At 34.1% G+C, this 20,554-nt stretch overlaps 5 protein-coding genes across 6 annotated transcripts; 1 reads left to right on the top strand and 4 right to left on the bottom strand.

Moving 5' to 3' along the window:
* Positions 1 to 363: 363 nt before the first annotated feature.
* Positions 364 to 2,460, bottom strand: LOC130966981 (pentatricopeptide repeat-containing protein At2g33760). Its single transcript, XM_057891801.1, has one exon. The coding sequence runs from the start codon at positions 2,458 to 2,460 to the stop codon at positions 694 to 696; it is 1,767 nt and encodes a 588-aa protein (XP_057747784.1). The 3' UTR covers positions 364 to 693.
* A 263-nt stretch (positions 2,461 to 2,723) lies between these two features.
* Positions 2,724 to 4,122, bottom strand: LOC130970559 (CASP-like protein 1C2). Its single transcript, XM_057896675.1, has 3 exons — positions 3,922 to 4,122; positions 3,715 to 3,817; positions 2,724 to 3,070 (listed from the first exon to the last, which is right to left on the bottom strand). The coding sequence occupies exons 1-3, from the start codon at positions 4,077 to 4,079 to the stop codon at positions 2,846 to 2,848; spliced, it is 486 nt and encodes a 161-aa protein (XP_057752658.1). The 5' UTR covers positions 4,080 to 4,122; the 3' UTR covers positions 2,724 to 2,845.
* Positions 4,123 to 5,583: 1,461 nt separating this feature from the next.
* LOC130969380 (protein LOL2) lies at positions 5,584 to 7,425 on the top strand. Of its 2 annotated transcripts, XM_057895064.1 has the most exons (4): positions 5,584 to 5,829; positions 6,129 to 6,236; positions 6,596 to 6,705; positions 6,996 to 7,413. In XM_057895064.1, the coding sequence occupies exons 1-4, from the start codon at positions 5,673 to 5,675 to the stop codon at positions 7,062 to 7,064; spliced, it is 444 nt and encodes a 147-aa protein (XP_057751047.1). In that variant the 5' UTR covers positions 5,584 to 5,672; the 3' UTR covers positions 7,065 to 7,413. The 2 variants fall into 2 exon arrangements, with proteins under 2 accessions (XP_057751047.1, XP_057751048.1); XM_057895065.1 differs by lacking the exon at positions 6,129 to 6,236 and having other exon boundaries at positions 6,996 to 7,425.
* An 83-nt stretch (positions 7,426 to 7,508) lies between these two features.
* Positions 7,509 to 9,603, bottom strand: LOC130969379 (uncharacterized). Its single transcript, XM_057895063.1, has 8 exons — positions 9,435 to 9,603; positions 9,238 to 9,327; positions 8,911 to 8,970; positions 8,774 to 8,813; positions 8,562 to 8,655; positions 7,969 to 8,028; positions 7,774 to 7,865; positions 7,509 to 7,630 (listed from the first exon to the last, which is right to left on the bottom strand). Exons 1-8 carry the CDS (start codon positions 9,548 to 9,550, stop codon positions 7,538 to 7,540), a joined length of 645 nt encoding a protein of 214 aa, XP_057751046.1. The 5' UTR covers positions 9,551 to 9,603; the 3' UTR covers positions 7,509 to 7,537.
* A 1,836-nt stretch (positions 9,604 to 11,439) lies between these two features.
* LOC130967775 (E3 ubiquitin-protein ligase RMA1H1-like) lies at positions 11,440 to 12,962 on the bottom strand. The gene is made up of 2 exons (XM_057892780.1): positions 12,733 to 12,962; positions 11,440 to 12,435 (listed from the first exon to the last, which is right to left on the bottom strand). Exon 2 carries the CDS (start codon positions 12,364 to 12,366, stop codon positions 11,647 to 11,649), a length of 720 nt encoding a protein of 239 aa, XP_057748763.1. The 5' UTR covers positions 12,367 to 12,435; positions 12,733 to 12,962; the 3' UTR covers positions 11,440 to 11,646.
* Positions 12,963 to 20,554: the final 7,592 nt, after the last annotated feature.

The following is a 20,554-nucleotide window of genomic DNA, read 5'->3' as shown; positions in this document are numbered from 1 at the left end:
TAGGCAAAAAGGCTCCTTATGCGCAGAACATAAAAGAGTTGATAGAACTCAACAACTTCCTATTTTGTATATTTAATTTTGTTCTTTCTATTTTTTGTAATTCAATAAAAAAAATCAATTAAAGAGGATGAAATTTCACTGAATTCACCTCAAAACTCTACTTCTTGATGAGTATTGTGCAGCCAGAATTTCAAATACCAGATTTTACAAATAACAATGTTGAGTGCCAAAGATATCACTGTCGTAGTATCATAAATGAACATCTTTATGTGTGCAAAAGTAGCAGCCGAGTTTCTTAGGCATTGCGAAGCCTTTACCTTCATTTGTGGCAAAATAAAAGCAAAATTTCTTTAATTTCTCCTCTTCAAAGGTTTCAGAGCAAAGTTTGCAATAAACCCTGCTTGGACACTACAAGTACAACATAAGGCTTTCTCCTTTCAATCCACATATGAGACACACAAAAAATCCTTAAACTGGGTGAGGCAGCACTAGTATTTGCTGCTGATCAGAACCATACAGTTTTATTGGGTGAGCTATATAATATAGACAGGACCTTGTAATCTATTTGCATGTCATGTTATATTACTTCTGATACATAGTTTGGTTATATGTGTCTTGAAAACACTATTATTCTCATAGAGAGTGTTCTCAAAAGAATCCCCTATCAGTAAGATCATGCAGGCTTAAATCCTATCACCAATAATCTAAACAAGAGCACGTGCCTTCTCTAAAATGATGGAAACGAAGCTTGTCCCTAATGATTATCTCTCTATTTGTTACAACAGAGATGAACTTAATTGCTGAATGACAGTCTTCACATATCCTAAGGTTCTTAACGATCCTTAAAGTCGTTCCATGGCTAGTTTTCATCAGCCCAAATGCCACGGCAAGCTTCTCACTATGGTATCTGAGGGCATACTCCCTCTCTTCTTCTTCCAACTCATGCATCGCGGATTCAGGAACAGGTGCGTAACCCGCTTCCTTGCACCTCCACATTAATTCATCAAGATACTGATAAATTTCATTGGTCTCAGGGTGGGACTTATCACCCATACTAAAAAGAAAGCTTTTGTTGTTGACATCAATGGTACTATAGCCTACTTGCTTCTTAAGGCCTCTTTGGATCATAACATTTCGAACTGATTCCACTCTATCCATCCTTCCTGCCAATGCATACATGTTAGAAAGCAATACATAATGGCCAGGGTTCTCTGGCTCCAGTGAGATGAGATGTTCAGCTGCTTCCACACCAAGATCAAAATTTTTATGCATCTTGCAAGCCCCAAGCATCGCGGTCCAAACAGCTGGAACAAGCTCCTCAAGACTAAGTTCCTTGATGAACTGGTACGCTTCACTAAGCAAACCAGCTCTCCCAAGCATGTCAACCATACAAACATGGTGTTCTACCCCTGGAACAAGACCATACTCTTGTTTCATGCTTGTGAATGCTCGGCGACCTTCATCTACAAGGCCTGCATGAGCACATGCAGATAAGACAGCAACAAAAGTGACCCTGTTTGGAACCAAATGACATGCTTTCATCCTGTGAAAAATCTCCATTGCTTGAATACCATAACCATGCATGCCATACGCAGATATCATAGCTGTCCAAGCAATAACATTCCCCTCATTCATCGAATCAAACACAGCACGTGCTCTCGTCACATCACCACACCGCGAGAACATGTTTATCAACGAGGTAGCAAGAACCACATTCACACGAACCCCATTGTTAACAATATAATCATGCACCCAGCACCCCAGTTCAAGTGAACCCAGTTGAGAGCAAGCAGATAAAACACCAACGAAAGTCGCGGAATCAGGATCAACCCCACAGTCACGCATCTTCCTAAACATCACCAAGGCTTCATTGGCAGCCCCATTCTGCTCATACCCCGAAATCATCGAGTTCCAAGCAACAACACTTCTCTGAGGCATTTCGTCGAACACTCTCCTTGCAACACCCAATGCACCACATTTCGAATAGAACGCAACGATTGCTGCCTGCACGAACGAATCCGAGCCATACCCACAAGCCAAAACATGGGAATGAACAACCCTGCCGAGTCTCAGGGCAGAAAGATCGGCGCAGGCCTTGACGACAGAGGTGAAGGTATAAGTAGAAGGTAGAACGTGGGAGAGGAGCATGAGGCGGTAGAAGATGACGGCGTCGAGGGAGAAACGGAACTTGGAGGAAGCCTTGATGAGGGAATTGAAGAGGAAAGAATCTGGGTCGTGGACAGTGGTTAGGAGGCGACGAGTGTAGGCAATGGAACCGGCGGCGCAAGATAAAGTGAGGAGCTTGGTGAGGAGGGCTCGGCTACGGTGGCAGCCGGTGACGATGAGGTGAGCATGGACTTGCCGGAGAGGTTTCAGACGCGGCCCCGCGCGTAGCAGTGCTTTGTACTCTGCAGATTTTGGCGGGCATTCTGCGATTTGGATTTTGTGCTTCGCTTCCATCACAATTTTGTCATTAGACAAACTATATAAAGTACGTTTTTGTATGGTTTTTGGTTTTTTTTTTTTTCTATTTCTTCTCTTTCTTTTTTTAGTTACTAAATATGTAATCAATGGGACTATTCATTTTACTATTATGCTACATATATACTAAAATCAGCCACCAAAGTCAATCATCGGTATAAAATATATATTGAAATATAAATATACATTAAAAATAAATTAAATTACTCATATATTTATATACAAACGTATTGGTGGCTAAATTTAGTGGATAATATTAAATATGAACGAATATTATAATTTCATAATGATAGATATTTGAAACAGCATTATTCAACTTGTAATTCTTTTGTTGACCTAACATTTTCCGGTGAAAGGGATAGTTTTACAGGAGGAGAGGGTTAAGTATAAAGTGCATAGAAGATAACACGATTAATAAGTACAATATAGCTGCAATAAAACCGGCAACGAGAGCTCCACTGACATGGTCACAAAATTTAGGAACTTGTCCACAGATAGGTAGCCACCCTGCATGATTGTTGCCTTTCTTCCCCACATGAGCTATTGCCACTGCTGCTGAAATGCTCGAAGACAGTAACATTGCTATCACCTGATCCAACAATATTCCCAAAATTTTGACATACAAAACATTTCTTTCTAGTTCTAATAAGATAACACAATATATGGTGCAAAGGGTGACAGAAAATGGTTAGACAAATAATGAAGTTAATATTTAATTTAGTCTTTAAATTTGTACATAAATTTTAATTTAGTTCCTGGAATTTTAATTGTATTTATTTAGTTTTTAAATTTTACAAATATGACTTCATTGGGACAAATTTTGACACACAAATGTTAATGGAACCCTGACATAGACCGTTAGATACCACACTGAAACTTGTATAATGATGTATTTTAGTTTTGGTGTTCAAATAGCTCAAAATTGATGGTAGATCACTTGTTTTGGAAGAAAAAGTTTCAATAAACACAACTTATAATGTTTTTCGGCTATTTGAATGCCAAAACAAAAACGACGTCATCTTACAGAGTCTAACGTGGTATTTGTCTATCCACATTAGCGTTCGGTGGTGTGTGCCGAAAATTATTTTCGATACTAACATGAGTCATATTCGCAAAGTTTATAGACTAAATTGAGGCAATTGAAATTTCAGAGACACTAAGACTCCAAAATAAATTCAGGGACCAAATTGGATATTATTTCACAAATAATGGTTTATGGTTGATTTTGATTACCAAATCTAAGATGAGAAGCAAACGCCTAAGTGAATTTTGGGAACATGTGAAGACAACAATGAGGCTGTATGCACTTGCTATGCCTTCTGCTATCACAAAGTACCTAGACAGCAATAACCATTAATAAACAAAATATGTAGGGCTCATAATTAAGTCACATTGAAATGCTTATGTTGATGACGCATTTAGAGCAAAAAAAATCCTCACTTGAAAGCAGGTTCGTTGCTATATTTTGCAGTGAAGGTTAGGTTGAGGACCTGAGCAGAGTCATGGCTTGTCACCATAACCACCACTGCTGCCACAGTTGCCCCAAAGGCCAGCAGCCTCAGGACAAGAGAGATGAGGACTCTCTTGCTCTTTGTCATAGAACTGAACACACACTACTCACAAGGGATATTAAATTGGTGCTTAGACAATAATCTTATAAACTTTCAAAGTTGAAGAAATTAAGCTATATATAAAAATACATGCATGTGCCAGCTGGTGAAGCAAGTGTATGTTAGGTTGCCAAAATATATTTAATAGTCTCTTGAATGCATTTCATTCAAAAAATGGTGCATTTGATGGTTTACCTAAGTCTAGTATTCAGACCAATTATTTGGTTAGCATGGGTGGTGGACACTTCACACTTGTTCAGTGGGTGAAGCGGCCAGGTCACTTTGGACTTGGAGACTAATTCATGACGCCATGGTACTAAATTGAGCCAAAAACAATGAAAGTCAATGAGTTTTGATGAACTACTTAACTGAATTATGGTGCTTCTTCTCTTTGTAATGCCACATGGACTTGTTGCTTCCTTTTTATCATTTTGCATTATTATTGGGTTGATTTGTATAAATTCGATTTACTTACTTTATTAGAACAATTAATAAAGTAACCCGATATTTAATATAATATAGAAAATATGTTCGTATTTTTTAAGTAATTTTTCATACAGAAATACGTTTGTAAAAAAATCAAAGAAAATAAATTATCTTAATTTTTTCAGTTTAATCACCAATAGTAAATTAGTAAAAATGTTCAAAAACATTGATTATACGCAAAAACAATTTTATTAACAAATAATTATTGAATTAAGTTTTATTTTGTAATTTTTCAAAACGTGTCATATGCCTATAAATTGGATTTGTATCATCTAAAGTTTGAATTTTACTTTAGAGAGTAAAGTGTGATCTCTCACCATTAATTTTATAGGTGGGACCAAGAATAAATATGAAAGAGAAACTATTTAAGGGTAGAAGATCACATTTTACTCTCTAAAGTGAAATTCAAACTTTAGAGGATCCAAATCCCTATAAATTACTATTAATTTGAATATTCTAGTACACTTTAAAGTTCAATTAAAATGTTGATAAGAAAATATTTGATCACAAATAAAAATGAATAAAAGTTTAATTTAGATAGACGGATAGTATAAAAAAATTATATAATTATTCAATTAAATTTATATCTTTAGATAATTTTTAAATAATATATTTAAAAATTAAATATCTATATAATTTTTTTTACATTATTATTGTATAAAACTAAATCCTATTAATAATAGCTATGTTGTTTAAAATTTGGAACAAAATAATTTCAAAAGTGCTTCATAAAGAGCAAAAATAACTGGAAGAATGTTATGAGACACTAATTTTGATATTTTGTAACAATTAATTGGTCATCAATAATATTTTTAATGGTGTGGAATTATATTTAATGATAAAAAAATTAATCACTTTTATTTTGATGGTTAAGTGCTGGCCAGAAAAGACAAAAATTGTTGGCTCCGTAGACTTTTCCAAATAACTATTATATATTTATATTTTATACAGTTAGTTATTTAACACATTTTTAAAATAAAACAATAAATAAATAAGTACCAAAAAGTTTATGGAGAAATACTCAACCGGAATTTGACTACTTCAGAGTCAGTAGCCATTAGCGGTGGGCGGCATAGTTTAGGGCTTAGTATAGCGATGATGCAGATTGATGAAATCAAGACACAGCAAGAAGTAGGAGAAGACGACGATGGCCCGCCACCGGGTTGGCAACCCATCCATACGCCACCGCCACAACCGCCTCCACAGTCACAGTCACAGTCACGGTCACGGTCACCACCTCGATGTCCATCCAGTGAGTCACTATTTCTACATTCACTCATTCTTATTCTTCTTTATCATCTTTGCCCTCTGTTTCGAATTTGAGTAATTAAAGGATACCCAGTTGGATTTATCCTAGAAATTTCTCGACTTTTTGAAATTAGTCATGAGTTTAAGCTATCAGCAGCTGCACGATTAAGATTTCATGAACAGGGGGTTTCCATTTTGTCCTTGATTGAAATCTTCAAACTTGCAATCCTATTTTATTATATGAGCATTAACCAAAAGTATTGAACTTGATGAGAACTCTCTGACTGGTGAGTGCGCCAACAGATTTGGGTCAAATAGTTTGTGGGTCTTGCCATCGCCTGCTTGCATATCAGCGAGGTGCCAAACATGTCCAATGTGTGAACTGTCAGACAGTTAACATTGTATTAGAGGGTTAGTTCTATTTCTCTTTCCCTTTGTTTATCATGAACTTGTCTCTGCTTGATCAAGCATTCGTCTAAAGTTCACCCTTTTAATGCCTTTCTATAAACTATTATCTTGTTGGTCTAACTGCCCTATTATGCATTCTCTTTTGCTTCTGTAAACAATTTCATGTCTGTATCAAAGTTATATCTTTAATATTGAGAGAGGAGGGGGAAAATGATTTTCTGATCTTCATACTAATGACCTGCCACATTTGGATTTGATGGTGCTATATATCATGCTTCAACTTTTAGTAAGTTTAATTTCTCATACAGATATATACCTTATGGAACTATACTTTATATTAATAGCTTATTCCTTCTTTACAGCTGATCAGGTTGGACAAGTTAAGTGTGGGGGCTGTGCAGTATTGCTAATGTACCCATATGGTGCTCCACAAGTTAGGTGTTCCTCATGTCGATTTGTGACAGAAATTGGGGTATGCTACCTGCTTTCATTCACTAGTTGGTTTGATTTGGTTTCATTCTGTGAATTTCACTAATGCGACCTGCCAACCTTGTGGTTCTGTATAAATTTAGTGCCATTCATCCACACTGAGTAGAACTAACTAATTTATTCGAGTCACATAGGATTGACAGTGTTTTAGTTTCTCGGAAAAATTTCTATCAGGATTGGATCCTAGGTCTCCCTACAGTGCTTTTATGTTTTATTGCCTGAATAACCCGGGTATTCAATTAAACAACAATTTTGGTCATGATTTTTGTTCAGGCACACAACAAGCGACCTCCATGGTCTGAACAACAAAGGAAACCAACCCTACCTAAAACTGCTTGTTAGTGATCAGTTTGTTTGCTTATTATATGGATGATCCTTATGTTGTCACACTTATTGATGAGAGGATTTGGATAGTTCTACACTTCTACTACTCAGACTGAAAGGCCTACAGAAAACAGATGGCTTATACAAGAGCTATACGGTTTAAAGTCTTCAAGAGGATGTTAGAGCTGGCAACCGTGTATGAGAACAGCAGCAGCAGCAATTGGAGTAAGGCATCAAAATCAGAGCAAAGTATGTATAGGGAAAATTATATGTCTTAACCACATATTGCACTGAATAAGCACAGTTTATGACTTATCATACACACATTGTATGGAATTTGTCTTCTAAACATTATATATCCGTCAGTTGATTGTAATAAAAGATTAAAATGAAATATATTTGCTCTGTTGTTTTTACTACTGATTACTATTTCCAATAGAATGAATAGAATTACAATGACTGGTTGGGGATGAATTGTGGGGTCTTGTATTTCACTCCTCGTCATCAGGAGGGAAATCATCATCCGAGGTACTTTCCAAGAATGAGCCTAGAGTTTTCCTTAAAATGCTGAAAGTTTTATCGTCCTGTGTGAGAAAAGGAATTAATAACAACAAATAATAAATAAGAGATGCTCGAGTATAAGTGAGCATATACACGTGTAATTTGTGAGTTGCGAAAAGCATAGGAAAAATGCTGCTGAAAACATAGATCGGTCTGCTCAGTATACCTGTTTCTTCTTTTTCAGCGACTCTTCCAGCTGGGCAATTTTATCATTGCATGCCTTTTCTTGTTCAGATATAATACTCTTTTCCTTCTTCCCTAAAATACTAGCAGTGTTAAGAAGGGAAGATTGTAAAGAAGTAGATAAAATAGTGAATTTCAGTTGCCGTTTTTCTGTTTTTCGTGAAGGCGGATAGCTTACTTAGTTGTTCATATCTTAGGAATAGCTTCGCCTTTTCCTCTTCAAATTTGGAGATAATATCTGCCACGACATTAGCAACTACCAATTAGTATATAACCAGAAATGTGTTTAAGATTTTATCCAAGAAATTTTAACTCTATTTATAAATCACTCAGTCTTAAGATTCCAGCAACTCATGATCTTTTTACAGAAAACATTTTCTGCTACAAACCGCAGCAAGCTAGAGCCTGTAGTTGACACTTAAACAATCAACGACTCCACAAAAGACCAATTTATCCGAGTTTTTGGTGAAGAGACTGACAATGTGTGCAATATAATACCTCTGTTTCAATTTTCTAAAAAGTTTAGTGTAGATTAGAATCTTAACAGGATTAATTATACAGAAATGCCATAATGTAAAAATTGCAAAAGCAATTATATCGGACTGCATTTCATAGAATTATCCATTTACAATACTATTTCATATAATTTTTCAATATACCATAAGGTTATTACCGCAAGCAATTTGGCGGTTTCAAACGAAATAAACTTATATTAAATGATGTTGAATCATCAATTAGTCTACCGTGATAACGTTAGGGGTCAGAAAATACCTTTCAAGGCCTGTAAAGAAGCAGCTTTGTCCTTGGAAAATTTTTCATGAAGTGCTTGAAACTTGGATGTTTCATTCTTCAAAGCACTCTCACACTGCAATAATGCTCGCAATCACAAACACAAATTAAAGTAAGTTCTGGGCAACATGTAAGATACCTTTACCACCCATGACTCTAAATCTCTAATCAACCCTTGTGTACTGTCTACAAACCTCTTTAGAGCTGTTTGAAAGTGCTTTAGCAAAAGTTAGCCTGAAATTGGAAAATCGTCAGTACAGTGAAACAGAAACAAAGAATGTGGCCTAAACAGAGGGCCAGCGTGCATGTACCATTCTAAATTTGGATTTACCTGTCCTTCTCTAATTTGGACCTCAATTCCTCAATCATAGCCTTTATCTCAGGAGCCACACTATCAAAGAAAAAGAAAACAACACCACTCGGAAACCTTACATTGCAGTTCAGTCATATTTCTAGAAATCATATAATTGAATATCACACAAGCCGAAAGTAATCGAAAAAACGAGATCTAAGACCAATACCAAAGTTAGAATATAGATCGCTCGCAACTTCTTACACGTATGAAACTCAATCATTCTAGTTACAGTCTTCAACAAAAAAACCTTGTTAAAACTTAGGTTTCAGCTGAGACCGAGTCAGAAATACAAAAACACAATACCTCGAAATAGTTTCTTCGTTCTTCTTCTGGCCATCCTTCTGAGCCTTGTCTCTAATCAGGTGCAGCGCCGACACGATTCCTTTGATATCACTGCAGTAAAAGGAATTCAGCCATAGATTTTCAATTATACAGAATTCTTATCACGATTTCACCAAAATAAAGCAAATAAACGGTAATGAGATGCATGGAAGACGAACTCAGAGAGATCGAAATCGAAATCGAGATTGTCTGTGGCTGATCGGTTTTTCTTGTCGGATTTGCTGCAGTCGGGTTCGGATACTCGCTTCCTGGAGCTGGATTTGGTTGCAGACATAGCGAATTGGTTGGAAGCTCTGTGAAGAGAACACAGGAGACGCTTATCGAGTGAAGTTGAGTCTCAAGCTTTCAAAGCTACCTGCGTCTGCGCGCGCTCACACGGTTATATTCCCGAATTTCAAAATTTCCACGTTACTTACATACACCCACCTCACTCTTCCCGTTTTCAAGAGTTTGCATGTCCATTTGCAAAATAAACCTTTTTTTTTTTGTTAGAAAATAAACCAATTTAAAATTATTTAGTCAAAATATGTTTTCATACAATTTAAAAACATATTAATAAGTACCCCATTATACACAAATATTTTTATATGCTTCATATCAGTCTTTACGTAATTAACTTTCATTTTCTTTTAATATTGACCTAAACATAACTATTACATATGAATTTAGTTAAATTATGTGACACTTTTAGTAATTAGTATACAGAAACTGATGTATCACACTCAAATATAGTGATAAATAAAAATACAAATTAAATTAACCTTTCTTTTTTATAACTCCACTATTTTTCAAAAATATATACAAAATTTACAATCTTTACACGATGTGTTAGACTTTTACAACTATAAATATAATTGATATTCAATTTTTTGCTTTTGCTATTATTAAAAGAGTTTAATTTTAATGCATAAAGTGTAGGGACGGAGTTAGAACAATTCTTAAGAAGCGTCAATATAAAAATATAACTTTAGAAGAAGAAAAATTAAAATTAAAATAGACTAATATAAAAATTAGTGATCTCTATACATTAAAATTTTTAATTTGGGAGGCTATTGCTACGTTGTTCATTTCTATTATTTTGTCATATAATCATATATGACAAAGTATTCATATTAATAATTTAATATTAATTTTTTTTAATGAAGAATGATGTTGGCTGAAAAATAAAATTATATTTAATTTTTAACTTCATTCTTCAGTGTAGTATTACCCTTAATATTATCTCTAATGTTTTTTCCTTCTACTTGTATCACAAATATTTTTAAAATGATTCGATGTTATCCCATCTTTAATTTCATAAAAACTACTAATGAATACGGTGACATATATAGTAAACATTGCATGTGCCATACTCTTAGTATACTATTGTGAGTAAATTTAAAAATAATTAAACAAAAACTAAAGGTTAAAAATAATAAAATTGAAAACAAAATATAAATTAAAGGAAAATTAACTTATAAAAGATTTAGATATTATGGTATTCTCCCCCATTCCACATCATCATCAAGTTTTTATATCTATATAAAACTACATTTTCTCTACTAAATTGCATAAAAAAAGAATTTGGAAAGATATATATCTCCGTTACTATTTTTGATTGAATTAAAAAATGAGAATTAGATTGAGTTACTCTTAAAACTTTTGGGGCACAAATAAAACCAAAAATAATATTTGCCACAAACATTTGGGACAAAAATGATTCTTTACCTTGGAGTTATATATTATTAGAATTATGTCAAGACAATTAATTTTTCGTGTTGGCTCAATGATCCTTACTCATCAAGGAGCTTAAACTTTTTTAATTCCAAATGGTCCCTTAAACCTTGAGAGAGTTTGAAAGAGATACAATATTTATGAATTTATCATGACTGTATTAGGGTGAATACAACAGCTCATTTCTTGAACACAATGTTATCCCCTGTAGAATTATCAAACACTAATAGTTGCATACTTTTATTAGTGGTGTTGTCTTCTTTTATCCCGATAAACTCCAATGATGACTAAAACAAGAAATAGTTTATGCATTTAAGTATAGAACACACAATATAATGTGATAGTAAAATAAGTTAATTGCTTGGAATAACCCACTGAAGTACTCTCATGATCTATCAACTAATCCTTCCAACATGAATGACACTTTTGCCCCCCGAAGAATAAAATGTCTTTCTGCAAAATGATGTAAAATCTCAGAGAGGGAATCTTTTTTCTGCAAATTGAGCTCTGATATTTCGCAATGAATTGTTGGAGAACACAAGATCATGAGCCAATATAAAGGAAGCTAATCTACCTGGTTCTTAAGCTTACACCAATACCACTTTACAATTATACAACTAAGGGAAAAAAAAGACAACACAATTTTCAATTGCTACCTCAAAAGACAATAAGACATAGAATAAAGCAACATAGCAGGAAAATGGAGATTCTGTTCAATGACTTATCTGCCTGCATCTCTTGCCTTCTCAACCTAGGGCTAATACTTCCCATCGTGTGATAAGAATTTGGGTATCCATACAAACTTTCTGAGTTGCCAAACACTCTGGTGTAGAACATCTCCCCAAACATTCCAACCATAGGGTGGGGGAGGAATGCCGGCGTTACAGAAGCACCAAGATTCAGCATTTGCGAAGCGTTGTCCTCCTCTTGCGCAACGCTAAAGTGTTGACCCTGGTAAGGATTCCGATAAGGAAGCCGCTGCTGGCCATTCTGAGACATGGACAGCAAAGACAAGGGACCGGAAGCAGGTGGCCTCGGCGGGACACAAATGTCCCTGCATGAGGCCGCCTTCTCTTCACGGTTGCTGTGTCCACGGCCGTAGAGGGGAACCATCGTGGCATGGGATATTTCAGCTTTGCAGACAGGGCATAGCGGCTGCTGGTTGTAGGCAAGGGAAGCGCTCTGGACATGGAGCCATTTGTAGATGCAGGGCCAGCAGTAGAGATGGCCACAAAGCGTGACAACTGGTTCGTTTGCAAAGTCTAAGCATATGTTGCAATCAAAACAACCATTGGAATTGTTATAATTTTCTGTGTCTATAAGGGAATGTGGCAGAGTTTTACATCCCCGGGAATAGTAGTTATGATCAAAGGCCATCAACTATATAAGGTGTCCCCAAATTGATTACAAAACCCTTGGAATTTTTTTATCAACGCTTCGTTACCCCTGCAAATGTAACAAGAACCCTAAATTTAAATTCATAGATCCAAAATCAAACAATAAATGAATACAATATGTCAGATCCATCTAATCTAACCCAATTAAATGATACAATATAATTCAACCAAGAAAGGACTCTAATAGGCGAAAATGAATGAGAAATCAATAAAGTATATTAGAGATTAGAGACATACAAGTCGAAGTTACTAACAAAATAGCGTGAACGAGGCCACATCAAAATAATGAAAGTGAAGCATGAACTAAATAAGAAATGAGGAATAGAGAATCGAAAGAGGTAGTTACCGTGAGAGGAGAGAAGGTTCTAGGAGCGATAGGGGGGAGCGGACGGAGGTTACAAAGAAAAAACAAATGGCAACGGAATGAGAGAGAAAGTGGTTGTGTGTGTGAGGGAAGACGAGAATTGTGAGGGGTGGCGTTTGGAAAAAGGGAAAATAGTGGAGCGAGGCTTTCGGTAATGGTCGCTGTCACACAGCCATTGCTTTACCCTTGAAGGGTGCAAATACAATTGTGCAAACTAACTCTCAATTTTACACCCGACTTTAAAACAATTTGTTTGTTTTTTATTTTATAGTTACAATATTCTATCCATCCATACTTATAAAACAGATTTTTTTGGTTCTGTTGGATGCGCTTGGAAAAATAATTTTACAGAATATTTATAATTTTCAATGACAAAATAATATGATTAGGTATTTTTTGAAGAAAATTTTAAAATACAAGAGATATTAATGAAGAACTTTGACTAGTAAAAATAAAGAATTTTAATTCCCTAAAAAATAATTATTTGTTTCTTCTTTTCTTTATTTTACTTCAAAATGTATTTATATGCATTAATTAATACTTATAACCAATAAATGATAAATTTAACTATATATTTTATTAATAAAAATAATTTAACTATCTTTTCCAAACAAATAAAGAAATAATACACTAAAGGTAACTAAAAGAAATAAAAAAAAAACACATACAAAAATTAAAGAGTAAAGCCATATAAATATAATTAAAGAAATAAATATTGAGTTTAATTTTATTTTATAAACCATGTAAAATATTGATAATAAATTAAAATTAAATTCATAAGTATTTTAATAAATAAAGTTATTAAAATATTACAAAAACGTTACATGACTAACAAATATTATCATTTTGAGATAGTATTTAGTCAATAATAATTTATATTTATGTTTATAAGAAGAATAAATAGTTATTTCTGACCATGAATAGTTGAGCTTCTAACAATACTGATTATGATTAATTTAAATAAACTTTGTAACCATGAAATATTATATTCGTTTGACATTTTTAACCAAATGTTAGTTTATGAAAGATATTCATGGTAATGTCATCCAAATCCCTTCTTTCTCTCTAATATTTTTCTCGTCTTCTTTACCAAATCAAAACTCTAAGCCACCATCTTTCCTTGCTCCATTCTCATTTCCATGATCACCACTTCCAGCATACCATCCATTGTCATTGGTGTCTCAAAATGAATCAATTCACACTAAAGTGAAGCCAATCGAAACCCTATCGCAGTAGAACATAACCGCTTTATTGAAAAGTTGTTGACAAAAGTAGCGAAAGGCATTAGACATCCACAAAGAAAATGCCACAATCCTTTTCTAACAATAATCACCATAGCTTCAACTTTTACTCTTCCTCTCAATAAGTCATTATATTATGTTTCTGTCTCTTATCCTGTGATTTTGAATCTCTATTACTAACAGTCTTTAAAAAGATTATTAAATAATATATACTTGACTGTTTGTAATTTGAGTTGTTAACATTTGTTGTACTGAATTTTTGGGTTATGTTTTGTAACATCCTAATTACCCTAAACCTTACCTCGCGTTGTAAAGTAAAGGTTAATCAAAGGTTACGACAGTTCTAAACTCATACATATAGTATATAGAAAGAATTAATATAGTCTAGAAGCCCATAAAGTATACAGCTCAAAAATAGAGTTTGAAAAGCGCAAAACGTACTCAGAAAGCTACTAACTTAATGCCCAAGAAAAAGATATAATATAACAAAATATAAGAGTGTAACAACATAGGAATCTAGCCACGGCTCGTGGAGTTTAAGCTGGCTAGTTATATACAGACCATACAAAAATCTAAAGTTAAAACAGCGTATACAAGTTTTTCTCTCAAAGTAAGCCTCTAAGAAAAAGTAAATACAAAATATGAGAGGCATATACAAAATAAGCAAAAAGAAACTCCAAAACAGATAAAGATCCTCCACTCTGTCACCATCGAAATAACTCACCGAAGTGGGTTGCGACCTGCATCTGAAAAATAACAACAGAATATGGTATGAGAACTGGATGTTCTCAGTATGGTAACAGTGCCCAATGATATAAGATATAAGACCCCGGAACGTCAGAGGCAATCCTAGAACTTCATATCAATCACAAGATTCATCTTAAAGCATAACTAAACAGTAAAGCATAACATAAAACCTTAACATAATAAAAGGGGTAATCTAACTTAAGGGATTTTCTAATCTAACAGTTCTCCGCTGTCCCACAGCCTTCACCAACCTATCCTCCATGCGATCTCATCACCACCGCCTTCCGAACCTCCTCATTCCCAGTAGAAATCATAGATAATATCAATGCAAGTAAAACACAAGTATAGACATATATGGCAAGTAATTCAAGTAGGCAATTAGACATGTTATACAATTAGGCAATCAATTATAAGTCAGCAAAGCAAACAAACAAATAGAAGATGTACATGATGAATGCCTGTCCTACTGGCTGTGATATCACATTGTCGGTTCAACTGCCAACTCGACACATCTCCATGGAGATGTCGCCCTTCGGAATCATGATTGGGAACCCCCGACATATGGTGCTCGGAACACGGTCCAGGATTTTGTGCCTCCACACTCTAGTGATCCGAAGGGATGCGAGCGGGATACTGTTGTCACGGACCTCACATCTCAACGCAAGCGGAACAAACCACCGCCCTTACGCCGCCACCGCTACCTCGAAAGGCAGGATCCAACCGCCCTCCCTGCCGGGTGCATAGCGTCTCAACAATCTCAGTATAAAACAATAGTTCAGTGGATTTTAGAAAACATTTTTCAGTATAGCATGGATCCATCATTTCATTCCGAGTCCTCGATTCATCTCAATCACTGTCAATTCAACATTTCCATTCCGAACTCATTAGTTCGTCAATTTCTCAATTCATATATCTTTCTCCCTTCTCATTCTACCAGATCCATCCTCAATACACCAGAAACCTAAACCTCCGTTCTCTAACTTTTCAAAGTAATACCAAGTAAATTTCCTAGAACCTTTTCCATGCATTGATACCCAAAATTTAGCCAAAGAGTATTAAATAGGTGTCACAGAAGTTTACAAACTTGTTGAGAATGTGAAGTAGTTAGAAACAAAGTTTTAGTTGAGAAACAGGGCATGTGCGTATGCACAGGGGTGTGCGTGCGCACGCCCAAGAAAATTTTCAAAAAGTGTGCGTACGTATAGAGGTGTGCGTACGCACAAGTGCAAAATTTTGCAATGAAGGTGTGCTAGTGCTAGGGGTGGAAACATGCCAGGCTAGGCTTTGCTCTTGACAGGCCTGACCTGTCATGTAATCAATTGGCCTGAGCCTAACCTGCAGCCTGTTATAGGCTTTTTTTTAAAGTACTAAGCCTGGCCTGGCCTGAAGCCTGATAATTTTTTTACAAAAAATAAAAATATTATTTAAAAAAATTATTTTTTAATAAACATATTTAAATGTAATATGTCATATTTAATATTTATAAAAAATTAAATTTTAAAGTATTTAGAATATACAAAAATATTTATAATTAAATATAACAAATTTAAAATATCTCATAATTTTATTAATAATAAAAAATTATTTATATATGTAATTATGTATTAACAGGCCTAGGCAGGTCTGACAGGCCAATAAAACTAATTAGTGAGCATGAGCCTGACCTATTAACATAATAAGGCTTTTATAAGAGTCTGGGCCTGTACCTATTTTATAACAGGCCAGGCCAGGCCAGGCCAAACACAGGCCAAGCTACAGGCCCCTGACAGGCCGCCTGGCCTTTTTCCACCCATAGCTAGCGCCCTCAACAGAATGCCCTTCCCAACGTGTTCGTGTGCACAAGGCTGTGCGTGCGCACAACTTGCAGAATTTCGTTGGTTATGTGTGTGCACAGAGCGCGCTAGCGCTCTCATCAATAGCCATGACCCCGTGTGTGCGTGCGCACAGGTTTCAAAATTCACAGAGTGTGCGTGTGCATACAAACCAGAAATCACAAATTCTGCAGCATGCACAGAATTTAGATTTTTACACAAAACTTTGATTGATCATAACTTTCTCTATAAAAATTCAAATTTTACAAACTTTATATCAATTTGAAGATTTTTCAATGAACTTTAATTCTAAACAAATTTCAACAAATTTTAAAAGCCGAGACACAAGTTATGACCCGTCAAAGTTCACTAAAAATCAGTTTTTACCAAAATCCACGTATTTCTCAATTTTCCAATGTTCACAACCAAAAATCAGTCCAAAACCATGCAAAACTCTAATTTACATCACAATCCACCCTCTTAGGTCATAATTCACCATTTATACCAATTTTTTCCATCCACATTACTATATCATCAACCTCAACATCACATATATCATGCTAAACCATTTTTCAATCCACACAGTCATCCATCATCATTATATCATTAATCAATCATCATAATTAAACTTATTCAACCTCAATCTCACTCTTCAACATCATAATTCATCAACATATTCAACAATCATCAATTCATTATAATTCATCATTCAACAATTCAACCATTTCAATTCAACCTATCCTATGGGTCACTAGCCTAAGTGTCCAGAAATATTATATATTACATAGAAAAAACCGAAATCATATCTTGGCCGATTCCCAATATGTACCAAAACTCAAATTGAGTGCAAAGTCAATCCCCAACCATAATTCAAGCCACCAATCAACTCCAACAACATCAACTCAATTCCAAAGGCTTCCAAACTCACAATAATCAAGCTATATACACACAAATCATAACTAATCAACCTAGGGCTCATCATAATTAAAATTTCACAAGATTACAAGACCTCTTACCTTGCCCAACAATTTTGGAAGCCAAACCCAATGGTAATCAAAAGCTAGAGTGTACCTAAACACTCAAAATCACAAAATTTCACTTAATCCAAAATCCTAAAAATTTGAAATTTTGGAAGGAATAACTGAGAGGAATTTCATGATTTTCTTACTAGTTTCTTAGGTGAGTTTTGTAGAGCTCTTTGCAAGGAACGCGTGGCCGCAAACGATGTGACGATCGGAGCTCCGTAACTCAAGTTATGAGCTTCGGAAGTTCTATGTGAATAGTGACAATGGAGTCTTCTCTCCTACTTCCCCTCTGAGCATGAATGTGTTGTGTTATGGCTGAAGGGTTCATTAAATGAACCTACATATATGTTGGGCTTGGGCCCAACTTGGACCCGGTCCAACCTATTAGCGTTTTTAGTCCATTTGGCCCAACTTTGGGCCAAACCTTTAAAATTAACGCCCGTTCTTTCATTTCTAATATTTTTCTAAGGTTTTCGACTATTTTTTATTTTTCTCACACAGTACTGGACAGACTTAAACCGGTTCGCGATTTTCTCAGTTTTTCGTAGAAAATACATTTTCTGACTCAGAAAAATCTATTGAATTCAAAAATTATATTTAAATCCTCAAATTCTCATTCTAAATTTTTGGATCCTATTTTAGACAATATTAATTATTTAATTACATGGTTAATTAATCGCAGTTCTTACGTGTTTCAATAGAAAACGGGACAGAAGAACTAGAGTTTCATAGAAATAATGAAGTTTGCAAAAGATTGTGTCCAAGATGAAAAATTAGACAATAAAAAATATTTTTTTAGACCTTTTAATTTTGAACCATTTAAATATTTTTCCAAATTTTTATCTTCATGTTAATTATGCCATTTTATTTTCTTATTTTTGTTTCGTTCCACCTTTACAAGTTGGAGTTTAGGATTTTGATTAGGTAAAGAAGATGAGAAGAAATTGTTTCTTTCTTTTACTCTATGTTATTGTGTTAAGCTTCTGTTAAAAAAATGAGAAGAAGAAATGAAAGAGAGTATTCAAAGAGAAAGGAAGAATTTAGGTGACATTACGTTACGCCAACAAACTACGTAGGATTGAAAACTAATGATATTTTTTTATAGATTAATGTTTGGTTAGAAATGCCAAAAGAATATAATCTTTCATGGTTACAAGTTTAGATTAGTCATAATCAATATTTTCTGTGCTTCAATCTTTCATAGTAAAAAATGATTATTTACTCTATAGGAATTTGCACACAAAAATAACATAATTTTCACTTTATAGTTATATTTATCAAAATTTATATACGCAAGTTAATTAAGTATATACATACATTTATTAAAAAGGTATTGCTACACATCCAAGTATTTTTTTCATCCAAATTTACCCAAGTAAGTCCAACATCAAAAACCACTCTCATTAAAAGAGCGATAATAACACACGCTTCTTCTTCTTCTTCTTCTTCTTTCAAATACACGCATACGTCCTCTTCTTCTTCTTTCAAATTCACGCATACCTCCTCCTCCTCATCCTCCTTCTTCGCGCATGCAGATTCTTCTTCTACTTCTTCTCCTCCTTCTCTTCTTCTTCTTTGCCTCCTCCTCCTTCTCTTTTCTTCTTCTTCTCTTTCGTTATCGTCATCACTAACAATACCAATATTTTGCTAATGGATTATTTTTTCAATCGAATTGAATGGAATGCAATTGCTAAATTGAATTGAATTGAATTGAATGGACGCACGTGTTCTAAATTGAATTGATAATCTCTAAATTGTAGACATGGGTGTTTTGAATTTGATTTTATATAATGGATAATGTTCTGTTCATTTAGTACTATACAATTGTTTCACCTTAATAATGTGTTCGGTTCATTATGCAGAAAAGCTGTTTTGAATTTGATTTTATATAATGCATAATGTTCCATTCATTTAGTACTATACAATTATTTCACCTTAATAATGTGTTCGATTCATTATGCAGAAAGCTGTTTTCAATTTGATTATATATAATGGATAATGTTCCGTTCATTTAGTACTATATAATTATTTCACCTTAATAACGTGTTCAGTTCATTATGCAGAAAGCTGTTTTGAATTTGATTTTATACAGTGGATAATGTTCCGTCTATTTAGTACTATACAATTATTTCACCTTAATAACATGTTCGGTTCATTAAGAATTGAAATGATAATCTCTAAATTGTAGACACTGGTGTTTTGAATTTGATTTTATATAATGGATAATGTTCCGTTCATTTAGTATTATACAATTGTTTCACCTTAATAACGTGTTCGGTTCATTATGCAGAAAGTTGTTCTGAATTTGATTTTATATAATGGATAATGTTCCGTTCATTTAGTACTATACAATTGTTCACCTTAATAACATATTCGGTTCATTATGAATTGAATTGAATTGATTGGACGCAAGTGTTCTGAATTGAATTGAATTGAATTAATAATCTCTAAGAGGAGGAGAAGAAAGAGAAGGAGAAGAAGAAGGAAAGAAAAAAAAATTGGGTGTGTAAATTTGGAAGAAGAAGAAGAAGGAGAAGAAGAAGAACCCTTGCGAATTTGGAAGAAGAAGAAGAAAAAATACAAGGAGGAGAAGGAGAGCGTGATTTGAAAAGTTGTTACAAGGAAAAACTACCAAAAGTACCCATGAATTTTACGAACGTTGATAAAAGTACCCATAAACTAAGAAAATTAACGCTATACCCATAAAAGATGGGTTCCGTACGACAAAAGTATCCAAATCCTAATTTTTTGTTAATTTTTTAATAAAACTAGTGTATGTTCCTGTACCTTGTACGGGATAATACATAAAATTATATTAAAAATTTTATTAAAAAATTAAATAATATATATAATAATTATTATTATAAATATTTTATAAAGTTATAATTAAAATCAAACTCTTAAAATTTTTAATATTAAAATATTAAAAATAATTAGTATTTATCTTAATCAATTTGAGTTTGTTAAGTGATTATCTCAC

This window comes from Arachis stenosperma, chromosome 3 (genome assembly GCF_014773155.1).
Source record: "Arachis stenosperma cultivar V10309 chromosome 3, arast.V10309.gnm1.PFL2, whole genome shotgun sequence".
Lineage (NCBI taxonomy): Eukaryota > Viridiplantae > Streptophyta > Magnoliopsida > Fabales > Fabaceae > Arachis > Arachis stenosperma.
Note: the sequence above shows the minus strand (reverse complement) of the source record. Positions and strands in the feature narration are given on the sequence as shown.